The 14,438-nt window shown below is 43.0% G+C and overlaps 1 protein-coding gene across 1 annotated transcript; it reads right to left on the bottom strand.

Moving 5' to 3' along the window:
- Positions 1 to 14,416, bottom strand: TERF2IP (TERF2 interacting protein). The gene is given in 4 exon segments (XM_055306358.1): positions 1 to 1,186; positions 8,617 to 8,741; positions 13,598 to 13,931; positions 13,933 to 14,416. Coding segments are annotated over 4 exon segments (1,227 nt in total). The 5' UTR covers positions 14,296 to 14,416; the 3' UTR covers positions 1 to 781.
- Positions 14,417 to 14,438: the final 22 nt, after the last annotated feature.

Genomic DNA, 14,438 nt, shown 5'->3' with positions numbered 1-14,438 from the left:
GACTCAAAGTTCTATTTATTTTCAACAATGAAAGCAACACAACAAAGAGGAATCAATCCACTAATTTGTAAATCTAACACAATCCTTAGCACAAACAATTTTCAATAAATAAAAACACATTACTAGTAACTGAGTAAGACTTAAGTTTCTCTACGATTTTGTGTTTTAAACAAAACTGGGTCGTAGGTAAAGAAACACGTGCCACAAGTACGACTGACAAAGACTGGAAGAAAAGAACAGCCAAGGAGCAGGGTCCCCAAATATTAAGTTAGCAAAGGGAATACGGGATTTTCCAAGCAGTCTAGAAATCAGAATTCACTAGGGGTTGCAAGGGTTTAGGGAAGTCTGTGTTCAAGGCCTTGTAATTAAAACTTTCCACATTTCTAAATTCTTTATTTGGAATCTACCCAATCTAGAGGAGCTTCTACCAAAGAACAGGAAGCTCTTTACGTATACTGCCTGAAAAGACTGATCTCTTAATCTTCCTCCTTTGACTTTGTCACTAGCTCCTGAAACGATATAGCAATGGTTCCATTCAGAAAAGGATTACCACTACATAAACCAACCTCCTTCTGGTTTAGATTTCCCTTTCATAAACACTGATAACTGCCAGGGATAACTCTAAATATATCCAGTATCTTTTATTTTTAGCCTCAAATGCAACTCTGCTTGGCTATAAAATCTAAGACTCACAAAGCAATGGCAGCATTGGTCAGAAGACAAGCGTCAGTTCCAATGTACAAATCTCTACACCGTTTTTCTTTTCTCATTATTTTGCCAATTATTTCTTTCGGAATTCAATCCTCCGAGCTACATTCTGAGCACCAAATTTTTTGACCAATGCATCTCGAGCATCCTCATCATCTTTTTGCAAATCTAAGTCATCCTGTCGTGACCAAATGGGATACCCATCAGCCCTCTGACCAGACTCTAAAAAGGAGGAGGTAGCCTCCAGCTCACCACTATTTTTTAGGAAAGCCTGTGTTACTGTTGACAGATCCAAGTTAAACTTTTCCATTAACTGCCGGATGATCTTAATAGCAGCTCCAACCTCTGGTGGAGAAACTTTTTCTTCTTCTTCTTCTTCCTCATCCTCATCAGGCTGTGTCTCAGAGTCTTCCTCAGGTGTGGGTGGATCATCATCACACATTGTTATGTGTATTTCAAAATCAGGGCTCTCGTCAACCTAGAGACAGTGATGAATATGATCAGTTCCTTTTTTTTTTAATAAATCAATTTTTATTGGTGTTCAATTTACCAACATACAGAATAACACCCAGTGCTCATCCCGTCAAGTGTCCCCCTCAGTGCCCGTCACCCATTCACCCCCACCCCCGCCCTCCTCCCCTTCCACCACCCCTAGTTCGTTTCCCAGAGTTAGGAGTCTTTATGTTCTGTCTCCCTTTCTGATATTTCCCACACATTTCTTCTCCCTTCCCTTATATTCCCTTTCACTATTATTCATATTCCCCAAATGAATGAAAACATACACTGTTTGTCCTTCTCCGATTGACTTACTTCACTCAGCATAATACCCTCCAGTTCCATCCACGTTGAAGCAAAAGGGGGGGTATTTGTCGTTTCTAATGGCTGAGGAATATTCCATTATATACATAAACTACATCTTCTTTATCCATTCATCTTTCGATGGACACCGAGGCTCCTTCCACAGTTTGGCTATTGTGGACATGGCTGCTAGAAACATCGGGGTGCAGGTGTCCCGGCATTTCATTGCATCTGAATCTTTGGGGTAAATCCCTAACAGTGCAATTGCTGGGTCGTAGGGCAGGTCTATTTTTAACTCTTTGAGGAACCTCCACACAGTTTTCCAGAGTGGCTGCACCAGTTCACATTCCCACCAACAGTGTAACCTTTTCTCCGCATCCTCTCCAACATTTGTGGTTTCCTGCCTTGTTAATTTTCCCCATTCTCACTGGTGTGAGGTGGTATCTCATTGTGGTTTTGATTTGTATTTCCCTGATGGCAAGTGAGGCAGAGCATTTTCTCATGTGCATGTTGGCCATGTCTATGTCTTCCTCTGTGAGATTTCTGTTGATGTCTTTTGCCCATTTCATGATTGGATTGTTTGTTTCTTTGCTGTTGAGTTTAATAAGTTCTTTATAGATCTTGGAAACTAGTCCTTTATCTGATATGTTATTTGCAAATATCTTCTCCCATTCTGTAGGTTGTCTTTGAGTTTTGTTGACTGAATCCTTTGCTGTGCAAAAGCATCTTATCTTGATGAAGTCCCAATAGTTCATTTTTGCTTTTGTTTCTTTTGCTTTCGTGGATGTATCTTGCAAGAAGTTACTGTGGCCAAGTTCAAAAAGGGTATTGCCTGTGTTCTCCTCTAGGATTTTGATGGAATCTTGTCTCACATTTAGATCTTTCATCCATTTTGAGTTTCTCTTTGTGTATGGTGCAAGAGAGTGGTCTAGTTTCATTCTTCTGCATGTGGATGTCCAATTTTCCCAGCACCATTTATTGAAGAGACTGTCTTTCTTCCAGTGGATCGTCTTTCCTCCTTTATCGAATATTAGTTGACCATAAAGTTCAGGGCCCACTTCTGGGTTCTCTATTCTGTTCCATTGATCTATGTGTCTGTTTTTGTGCCAGTACCACACTGTCTTGATGACCACAGCTTTGTAGTACAACCTGAAATCTGGCATTGTGATGCCCCCAGATATGGTTTTCTTTTTTAAAATTCCCCTGGCTATTCGGGGTCTTTTCTGATTCCACACAAATCTTAAAATAATTTGTTCTAACTCTCTGAAGAAAGTCCATGGTATTTTGATAGGGATTGCATTAAACGTGTAAATTGCCCTGGGTAACATTGACATTTTCACAATATTAATTCTGCCAATCCATGAGCATGGAATATTTTTCCATCTCTTTGTGTCTTCCTCAATTTCTTTCAGAAGTGTTCTATAGTTTTTAGGGTATAGATCCTTTACCTCTTTGGTTAGGTTTATTCCTAGGTATCTTATGCTTTTGGGTGCAATTGTAAATGGGATTGACTCCTTAATTTCTCTTTCTTCAGTCTCATTGCTAGTGTATAGGAATGCCATTGATTTCTGGGCATTGATTTTGTATCCTGCCACGCTACCAAATTGCTGTATGAGTTGTAGCAATCTTGGGGTGGAGGCGTTTGGGTTTTCTATGTAGAGTATCATGTCATCGGCGAAGAGGGAGAGTTTGACTTCTTCTTTGCCAATTTGAATGCCTTTAATGTCTTTTTGTTGTCTGATTGCTGAGGCTAGGACTTCCAGTACTATGTTGAATAGCAGTGGTGAGAGTGGACATCCCTGTCTTGTTCCTGATCTTAGGGGAAAGGCTCCCAGTGCTTCCCCATTGAGAATGATATTTGCTGTGGGCTTTTCGTAGATGGCTTTTAAGATGTCGAGGAAAGTTCCCTCTATCCCTACACTCTGAAGAGTTTTGATCAGGAATGGATGCTGTATTTTGTCAAATGCTTTCTCTGCATCTAATGAGAGGATCATATGGTTCTTGGTTTTTCTCTTGCTGATATGATGAATCACATCGATTGTTTTACGAGTGTTGAACCAGCCTTGTGTCCCGGGGATAAATCCTACTTGGTCATGGTGAATAATTTTCTTAATGTGTTGTTGGATCCTATTGGCTAGTATCTTGTTGAGAATGTTTGCATCCATGTTCATCAGGGATATTGGTCTGTAATTCTCCTTTTTGGTGGGGTCTTTGTCTGGTTTTGGAATTAAGGTGATGCTGGCCTCATAGAATGAATTTGGAAGTACTCCATCTCTTTCTATCTTTCCAAACAGCTTTAGTAGAATAGGTATGATTTCTTCTTTAAACGTTTGATAGAATTCCCCTGGGAAGCCATCTGGCCCTGGACTCTTGTGTCTTGGGAGGTTTTTGATGACTGCTTCAATTTCCTCCCTGGTTATTGGCCTGTTCAGGTTTTCTATTTCTTCCTGTTCCAGTTTTGGGAGTTTGTGGCTTTCCAGGAATGCGTCCATTTCTTCTAGATTGCCTAATTTATTGGCGTAGAGCTGTTCATAATATGTTTTTAAAATCGTTTGTATTTCCTTGGTGTTGGTAGTGATCTCTCCTTTCTCATTCATGATTTTTATTGAGTCTTCTCTCTCTTCTTTTTAATAAGGTTGGCTAATGGTTTATCTATCTTATTAATTCTTTCAAAGAACCAACTCCTGGTTCTACTGATCTGTTCCACAGTTCTTCTGGTCTCAATTTCGTTGAGTTCTGCTCGAATTTTAATTAACTCTCTTCTTCTGCTGGGTGTCGGGTCGATTTGCTGCTTTTTCTCTAGCTCCTTTATGTGTAAGGTTAGCTTTTGTATTTGAGTTCTTTCCAGTTTTTGAATGGATGCTTGTATTGCGATGTATTTCCCCCTCAGGACTGCTTTTGCTGCATCCCAAAGATTTTGAACGGTTGTATCTTCATTCTCATTAGTTTCCATGAATCTTTTTAATTCTTCCTTAATTTTCTGGTTGACCCTTTTATCTTTTAGCAGGATGGTCCTTAACCTCCACGTGTTTGAGGTCCTTCCAAACTTCTTCTTGTGATTGAGTTCTAATTTCAAGGCGTTATGGTCTGAGAATATGCAGGGGACGATCCCAATCTTTTGGTATCGGTTCAGACCCAATTTGTGACCCAGTATGTGGTCTATTCTGGAGAAAGTTCCATGTGCACTTGAGAAGAATGTGTATTCAGTTGAGTTTGGATGTAAAGTTCTGTAGGTATCTGTGAAATCTATCTGGTCCAGTGTATCATTTAAAGCTCTCGTTTCTTTGGAGATGTTGTGCTTAGAAGACCTATCGAGGGTAGAAAGAGCTAGATTGAAGTCACCAAGTATAAGTGTATTATTATCTAAGTATTTCTTCACTTTGGTTAATAATTCGTTTAAGTATTTGGCAGCTCCCACATTCGGGGCATATATATTGAAGATTGTTAAGTCCTCTTGCTGGATAGATCCTTTAAGTATGATATAGTGTCCCTCTTCGTCTCTCACTACAGTCTTCGGGGTAAATTTTAGCTTATCTGATATAAGGATGGCTACCCCTGCTTTCTTTTGAGAACCATTTGAATGGTAAATGGTTCTCCAATCTTTTATTTTCAGGTTGTAGGTGTCCTTCTGTCTAAAATGAGTCTCTTGTAGACAGCAAATAGATGGGTCCTGCTTTTTTATCCAGTCTGAAACCCTGCGCCTTTTGATGGGGTCATTAAGCCTGTTCACGTTCAGAGTTACTATTGACAGATATGAGTTTAGTGTCATCATGATATCTATTTAGTCCTTGTTTTTGTGGATTGTTCCACTGAACTTCTTCTTAAAGGGGAATTTTAAGAGTCCCCCTTAAAATTTCTTGCAGAGCTGGTTTGGAGGTCACATATTCTTTCAGTTCCTGCCTGTCTTGGAAGCTCTTTATCTCCCTTCCATTTTGAATGAGAGGCTTGCTGGATAAAGTATTCTTGGTTGCATGTTCTTCTCATTTAGGACCCTGAATATATCCTGCCAGCCCTTTCTGGCCTGCCATGTCTCTGTGGAGAGGTCTGCTGTTACCCTAATATTCCTCCCCATGAAAGTCAGGGACTTCTTGTCTCTTGCTGCTTTAAGGATCTTCTCTTTATCTTTGGAATTTGCAAGCTTCACTATTAAATGTCGAGGTGTTGAACGGTTTTTATTGATTTTAGGGGGGATCTATTTCCTGGATCTGAATGCCTGTTTCCCTTCCCAGATTGGGAAAGTTTTCAGCTAGGATTTGTTCAAATACATATTCTGGCCCTCTGGCCCTTTCGGTGCCCTCGGGAACCCCAATTAAACATAGGTTTTTCTTCCTTAGGCTGTCATTTATTTCCCTTAATCTGTCTTCATGGTCTTTTAATTGTCTGTCTCTTTTTTCCTCAGTTTCCCTCTTTGCCATTAACTTGTCTTCTATGTCACTCACTCGTTCTTCCACCTCGTTAACCCTCCTTGTTAGGACTTCTAGTTTGGATTGCATCTCATTCAACTGATTTTTAATTTCTGCCTGATTGGATCTAAATTCTGCAGTCATGAAGTCTCGTGAGTCCTTAATGCTTTTTTCTAGAGCCACCAGTAGCTGTATAATAGTGCTTCTGAATTGGCTTTCTGACATTGAATTGTAATCCTGATTTTGTAACTCTGTGGGAGAGAGGGCTGTTTCTGATTCTTTCTTTTGAGGTGAGGTTTTCCTTCTAGTCATTTTGCTCAGTGCAGAGTGGCCAAAAACAAGTTGTATTGGGAAAAGGAGAGAAAGACAGAGAAGGAAAGAAAAGAGAAAGAGAAAAAAGAAAAAAGAAAAAAAAATGAAAAAAAGATAAGAAAAAGAGAAAGAAAAAGAAAGAAAGGTGAAAAAAAAGGGGTGGGTGGGGGAAGCAATCAGAAATCAAAAAGAAAGAAAAAAGAAAAAAAAAACAAAAAACACGGGGGAGTATCTTCTGAATCTGTAGACTTTAAGTCCCTTGACTTCCCCTGGAACTGGTCCGTCCAGCTGGTCTTCTGGGGGAGGGGCCTGCGGTGCTGATTTTCAGGTGTTAGCACTTGGGGGAGCTGCTCTGCCCCTGCCAGGTCGTTTTACCCCGTGAGGCCCCAGGAGGAACAGCCACAGTGGCTATGGCAGCTCTGGAAGCCTGGATTCAGCCCCCGCAGGAACTACGGGGCTCTCCGTCCGCAGGGCCTGGAGGCTCCGGGCGGGGCCGCTGATCTGCTCAGCTCCAGGCAGGAGCGTCCTTGCTGTCCTGGGCCCTCCAGGCCCCTGGGCTGCGTGCCGGAGCCCTGTGCTCCGGGGCCTGCGCTGTTGGATTCGCGCTCCCGGTCGCGCAGCCGCCACTCTGCGGAGCCTCTCGAGCCCCTCGAGCTGCTCCCGGCCGCGCAGCCCCCTCCGCACGGAGCCTCTTCCTCTGTGGGAGCCGCCGCCGCCACGAGCTGCTCCCGGAGCCGCGCAGCCCCTTCCGCGGAGCCGCCGCCCGAGCCCCTCCGAGCTGCTCCGGGTCCCGCCGTGCGTGCTGCAGCCCTTAGGGAGCTCGGCGCACTCCCCGGGGCGCAGGTGTCTGTTAGTTTCCCAGGGAGCCCGAGGGCATCCCCGCCCTCCTGGGTCCTGCTCTAACTTCCTGCGGGCCCCTTCCCGCAGGGAAGGTTGGTGCAGCTCCTGCTTCTCCAGGACCGGGCTCTCCTGTCCTGGGGACACTCGCCCCGGCCTCAGCCTGGCTCCTCGCGGGGCCCCTCCCCCTCGGAGGCCTTTTGTTTCTTTATTTCTTTTTCCCCGTCTTCCTACCTTGATAAAAGCACAAACTCTTCTCACTGTAGCGTTCCAGGTGGTCTCTCTTTAAATCTCAGGCCGAATTCGTAGATTTTCAGGATGATTTGAAGGTTATCTAGGTAATTTGGTGGGGACAGGTGATTTGGGGACCCTACTCTTCCGCCATCTTGCCCCTCCTCCTCTATGATCAGTTCCTAATGATCAGTTCCCAAACACTCCTGAGACGTCTACTCTCATTGGGGCAGGAATTTTATCTCTTTTGCTCATCACTTACATCCCCTGTGCCTACACCAATGCCTTCCAGAAGTACTCAAAACACTTAACTGTACAAGTATGCCAGAGCCTCCATGCTGTACTACATTTAAGCACATTACAAAACATGTTATGTGAGAAGAAACCTATGTGGAACATGTTTGCATTTGAAAGTTTATGGGTAATTGACCAAATATAAAATATAAAGGATTACAAAAAGCAACAATCATGAAATTCTGCTAATACTTATGCATTCCTTCACTCACCAATTACAGCATTTTAAATTATGTTACTGTTTTATCGTGAGGCCTAACCATTTTCCTTTATGTTAATAAGAAAAATTAATTTACAAGATCCTTTTCCTTGGAGAAGATATATACATATACTTTGGACTTTCTTTTAAATTAAGCCTATCTTACAGCTCCTACCTTTCTCTGTAACTATGACTAAATATGAGATCCCAACAGTGTCAGAAGGTCAAATATGGAAGCATTAAAAAAAAAAAATCCCAAAACCACCCTAAGTACACAAAAGGCTAAACTTGTTACAAAAAAAAATCAATCTCTTTTAAAAATTGCGTTTTTCGGGGGGATCCCTGGGTGGCTCGGCGGTTTGGTGCCTGCCTTTGGCCCAGGGTGCAATCCTGGAGTCCCGGGATCGAGTCCCACGTCGGGCTCCCGGAATGGAGCCTGCTTCTCCCTCCTCCTGTGTCTCTGCCTCTCTCTCTCATAAGTAAATAAATAAATAAATTAAAAAAAAAAAAAACAACTGCGTTTTTCCTGAGAAGCTTAAAATATTTTTAAAAGATAAATTCACAATCTTACTTTGAAAACCTTAAACTGAGAACAGAGTACTTGAAATGGGATGCTTATACTGTTAAAAACAATTCTCCCCAATTTTTCTCCCTCTCCCCTTAAGTTTTCCTACCAAAACCTAAAAGCCTGAAACCAAAATTAGTCCACTTTCTATTCTCCTTCTCCCCCACCTCCTACCTTGCTAGGCCTTAGATGAATAAAAGAATAAATGTGACAACCAATTTTAAAGAAGAATGGAAGTAGGGAAAATAAGTTAAATCTAGTCAACATACCACAATCTCCTCAAACTCCCGAGTAGCTTCTACAAGCATCTTTTTGACTGCTTCATCATTCTCCTTGATCTCTTCCTTTACATATTCTTCTTCAGGTAAGTCTGGAGTTCTCTTATTCTGTGGTTCTATTAAAGAGAAGAACAACATCAGTTTAGAATTAGCCTCTTTGGCAGAAACTGAAAATAAAGTACATGCTCAGTGTGAGCTCTGAGCCAGAAGTGAGTCTGGGTTTTTTTTTTCCTATTATAAGACATTGGTTTTTGATCAGAAGGATACAAAAAACATGTGACATGCATGCTCAAAAATTTCTACTCTTGCTTCTAAAAGGTTGTACTATCCAAATAGTGCTATTTTTTCTAGGTTCTAATATATAAAATAAACTCTTCAAGTGTCATTCAATTTTGCTTTGTATTTATAAATTATTCAAATTAACAAAATTGTGCCATAAATTGGGTTCTCTGGGAAGCAGACTGTGAAATGGAGATTAAGGTGCTTGGTAGGGTGCACTCCTGGGAAAATTCCTGTTGAAAACAAAGTGGGAGTGGGGAGAGAGAGAAGCTGAGCTGTGAAAAAGCTCCATCAAAGCCTCAGCTGAAACCATGGGGAAGTGTGGATCTAGGAGCCCTTCAGAACTGACCAAGTTGGGGTGAGGGAACCAAGACAGAACTCCCCATAGATTAGCCTCTAAATGCTAGCTGTCCTAAGATGACAAGACTTTGGGACAGCTCTCCCGGCTGCTGAAAACAGATGTAGAGGGCACACCACAATCCACTACCATCTACAGAAAGGGGGACCTCCTGAAACTAAGCATCCTCTTGTTTCTCTTTGTTCTGGGAAGATTTAATTCTGTTCTTTTCCACTTAAAAAAAAAAAAAACTAGTAAGGGGCAGGAGAAAGATGTTTGTGATGGAACTGTTCTGTATCCTGATTTAGGTGGTGGTTACACTACTTGCATATGTACTAAAATACATAACTGGAAAATAGTATGGTGGTCCCTCAAAATACTAAACATAAAATTACCATATAATCCAGCAATTCCACTTCTGAATATATACTCACAAAAAATAAAACTAGGGTCTCAAACAGGTATTACCACACCCATATTCATAGTAGCATTCTTCACAACAGCCAAGATACGGAAACAACCTAAGTGTCCATTAATGGAAAACCAGATAAACAAAACATGGTCTATACATGCACTGGAATATTATTCAGCTTTAAAAAGGAAGGAAATTCAGACACATGCTACAACATGGATGAACCCTGAAGACACTCTACTAAATGAAATAAGCCAATCATAAAAAGACAAATACATGATTCCACTTACATGAGGTAGACAGACCAAATTCATAAAGACAAAAAGTAGAATGGTGGTTGTCAGAGGCTAGGGAAGAACAAAGGGAGTCAGTGTTTAATGGGTACAGAGTTTTAGTTTTAGAAAAAGAAAAAGTTCTGGAGATTGATGGTGGTGATGGCTACATGACAATGTCAATGTACTTAATGTCACCAAGCTGAAAACTTAAAAAGTTAAAATGGCAAATTTTATGTAACGTGTATTTTACCCAGTATCTCTAGATATTACCCATTTCAATTTTTGTCAATCTGATTAACAAAATACATTCCCTTGTTCTGATTTACTTTCCTGAAAAATACTACCACACACATTTGTTACTTAAGTTTCCACATGTCAGAAGTCCAAGCATGGTTTATAGCATCCTCTAATCAGGGTCCAATTTACTTTTACTTAATAACAATATTCTGCATTTGCTTATTGGCCATTTATTTCCTTTTCTGAAAACTTCTTGTTCCATCTCTTTTGTTCACTGTTCTACTAGTTTTTATTTTCAAGGACTTCTCCTAGGTCTCTGAACATTAAGGAAACTGTGTTGCAGTATATTGAAAATATTTTTCCAGTTTGCTGACTTTATCATGAGAAGTTTTTAATTTCAAGTAATCGAATATGTAAAATTCTTTGTTAATCTTTTTGCTTTTGGGACCATGCAAATATTAAATAGTATATTCAAGGCAACCTATTGAATGGGAGAAAACACCTCCAAATCATACATCCAATAAGAGGTTAATATCCACAATAAAGAATGGATCCAACTCAATTAAAAAGTTCCAATTAAAGAATAAGCAGGGGATCCCTGGGTGGCGCAGCGGTTTGGCGCCTGCCTTTGGCCCAGGGCGCGATCCTGGAGACCTGGGATCCAATCCCACATCGGGCTCCCGGTGCATGGAACCTGCTTCTCCCTCTGCCTATGTCTCTGCCTCTCTCTCTCTCTCTCTATCATAAATAAATAAGAATTAAAAAAAATTTAAAAAAAATTAAAAAAAAAAGAAGAAGAAGATCTGAAGATTTTTCCAGAGAAAGCATACAAATGGCCAAGAAGCACACAGAAGATGCTCAACATCACTAATCATCAGTGAAATGCAATGTAAACCACAATGAAGTATCACCTCACACCTGTCAGAATGGCCATTATCAAAAAGACAAGAAATGACAAGTATTGGACAAGATGTGAAGAAAACGAACCCTTGTGCACTGTTGGTGAGAGTGTAAACTGGTGCAGCCACTACAGAAAACAGTACTGAGGCTCTTATAAAAAATTAAAAATAGAACTACCATATGACCTAGTAATATCACTTTAAGGTGTCTGAAGAAAATGAAAAACAGGGGATCCCTGGATGGCTCAGTGGTTTAGTGCCTGCCTTCGGCCTCGTGTATAGTCCTGGAGTTCCGGAATCAAGTCCCACATTGGGCTCCCTGCATGGAGCCTGCTTCTCTCTCTGCCTATGTCTCTGCCTCTCTCTCTGCCTCTCATGAATAAATAAATAAAATCTTAAAAAAAAAAAAAACACTAATGTGAAAAGATACATGCAACCTTATGTCCAAAGCACCATTATTCATAAAAACCAAGATATGGCAACAACCCAAGTGTCCGTCGATGGATGAATGGATTCAAATGTGTTGTGTACACACGTACGTACACACACACACACACACACACACACCCTGGAATACTACTCAGCCATGAAACAAAAAAACCCCAAAACGAAATTTTGCCACTTACAACAACACAGATGGACCCAGAGGATATCATACTAGTGAAGTATGTCAGAGAGAGACAAATACCATGTGATTTCACTCATAAGTGGATTTGAAAAACCAACCAAACAAAACAAAACCTGACCTCACAGATACAGAGAACAGGGATGAAGACAGTTGGCATGGGGGATGCAGGGCAGCTAAATGGGTGAAAGGGGTAAAGAGGTACAAACTTCCAGGCATAATATAAATAAATCACGGAGTTATAATGTACACAGTACAAGGAATACAATCAATGATATCGTATTAACTTGTTTGGTGAGAGTAACCTGACTTTCTGTGGTAATCAGTTTGCAATGTATGCAAATGTAGAATCCCTAGGTTGCATACTTGAAACTAAAATTGTATGCCAATTGTAATTCAATTTTTTAAAAAGATCAATAAACAATAACAATTAAAAAATGTACTCATCCATATTTCCTTTAATTTTTTTTAAGTAATATCTATGCCCAAGATAGAGCTCAAATCTACAACCCTGAGATCAAGACTCAAATGCTCTATGGCTGAGCCAGCCAGGCACCCCTTATCCATATTTTCTTAGTCATTTTAGGATGTTAATTTTTACAATTAAATATCTGATTATCAAAATATTAAGAGTAGGGTGAATCCAGCTTAATTTTCTCCAAAGTTCCAACTGGCCTGCCTGTAGTCCCAACACTATCAATTTAAAAGCAAAGCTCTACATGATCTACTTTACCCTACACATAGCCTTGTCTTCTCTCCCAAAATTCTCCCTCTTGCTTATTACTCCATTCTAGCCACACTGGTCTTTGTTGCTCCAAGAACACACCAGCTATTTTCCCACCTCCAGGTCTTTGCATTTAATATTCCCTCTGCCTGAAACACTTCCTCAGGTAACCACCTGGCATGCTCTTTCCTGTGGTCTCTGCTCAAATATCAGCTTAGGTAGTGATGTTCCTTTGTCACGCTGTAAAAAAAAAACAACCTCCACCCCAGCCCTTACCTTGATTGTATTTTTCCCTATAGCACTTACCACTGCCCAGCTAGCATGTTAAGCTCCATGACCGCAGGGACTTTTATTTATTGTTATATCCCAGCAGGATAACAGTGTCTGGCACTCAAATATCTGTTGAATGAATGAATCTGAAATGTCACTTTTACCAAAAACAAAATTCCCACTAAGCATGCTGAACAGGAAAAACAGACTGAACTCCCCAGACTTGAACTCTTATATGGAATAGCCAGCCACACAGGGAAAGGGGAAGGGGATGAGGGAGGGTGATAGGCTTCTTTAAACAAAAGGGCCTACCAGCTTAAGCTCTCAATAGCGGTTACATCAAAAGTGAAGCATCTGCTAAGTCCTAACCACACGTGACCCCCACGTTCAAGTCAACTGCATTAAAGACTCACTTCACCTGAGCAAGACCTGGAAAACCATTCCAACTGACGAAACCTTCTGTGAATACGCATAGACGCCGAAACGTGAAAATATGAACTGGTCTGGCCTGCCTTTCGCCTTTCACAAGGCTTATACTCCATCTATCTGCACAGAAATCTTTATTTTTTTAAACGAGTCTCTGGAAAAGACACCCTAGAAGCTGGTGAACGACACAGTGTCCCTGGGGAAGAAAACTGGGTAGCTGGTAGGTAGGGTTGGGGGCGGGGTGGGGATCTCTATATAGCCTTTTGTATCTTTTGAGTATCAAGCCATGTCAATCCCCTAGTTAGTGGAAAAATACAACCAAAGTGCGAGTAGAAAATGGTGCGATTTTACCCGGATGTCTAAAGGGGAGGGGAGGTCCGGGCGACGCTCCCAGACGCGCCAACAAGGACGCCCGACCGAGGGGAAGGCGCCCCGCCCCCACCCGCACAGGTGCAGCGGAAGTCCCGCGTTCGCGGCCGAGGCCTCACCCCCGCTATCGGCGGCCTCGGGATCCTGCTCAGCTTTCCGCTTGAGTTTCTGGGAGGAGGGGCTCACGGGGGCGTCCCCCAGCAGGTACTTATGCTCCTGGCCCCGCAAGTGCTTGAGGTAGCGGTCCTTCAGAGACTGCCAGGAGTGCTCGGTGAGAGAGCTTTTCTCCATCGCCTTCCACAAGGCGGTGCCGGTGACGGAGCTGGGCGAGCGGGCATTTTCCTTCACGTACGTCAAGATGGCCACGTCGTCTGCGTCCGTGAAGGCGATGCGACCCGCGAGCGGCGGCGGCTCGGGCTGCGCGGCGCGGCGGCGGCGGCGGCGGCGGCGGCGCGGCGCTCCCCTCGGCCTGGGCCCCGGGCTTCGTCTCCGGGGCCTGGCCGGCCGCCGAGCCCAGCCGATAGGCCTCCAGGTCGAGCCTCTCGTTGCGCTCCACACAGTCCAGGATGTACTGCGTGGAGATGAAGTCGCCCGAGGCCTCGGCCGCCGCCTCCCCGGGCTGGGCCAGCAGCACGGCCCCGGGCTCCTGCACCCGGCACAGGGTGCCGCCGCCGTGCAGGATGAGCGTCGAGAGCCGGCGCTTGGCCGGGCTGGGCCGCACGTAGAAGGACATGGAACTGCCATCTTCCCTCACGAACAGAGTCGAGGAATGGGTGGGCCCGTTGGGGTCTTTGCCCAAATCCATCGCCTCCGCCATAGCTAACGCCAGGCACCAGGAGAGCGGCACCCCAACGCGGTTCTGACGCACAGAGCAAAACAGAACCAAGTTCGGCTCCCGACGCCGCGGCCGCGGAGCCCCGCCCTGCGCCTGCGCAGCCGCAGCGCGCGAAGAGTGCCCGC

Source organism: Nyctereutes procyonoides, unplaced genomic scaffold (genome assembly GCF_905146905.1).
Source record: "Nyctereutes procyonoides isolate TBG_1078 unplaced genomic scaffold, NYPRO_anot_genome, whole genome shotgun sequence".
NCBI classification, from domain to species: domain Eukaryota; kingdom Metazoa; phylum Chordata; class Mammalia; order Carnivora; family Canidae; genus Nyctereutes; species Nyctereutes procyonoides.
This window is presented reverse-complemented; position numbering and strand designations above follow the sequence as displayed.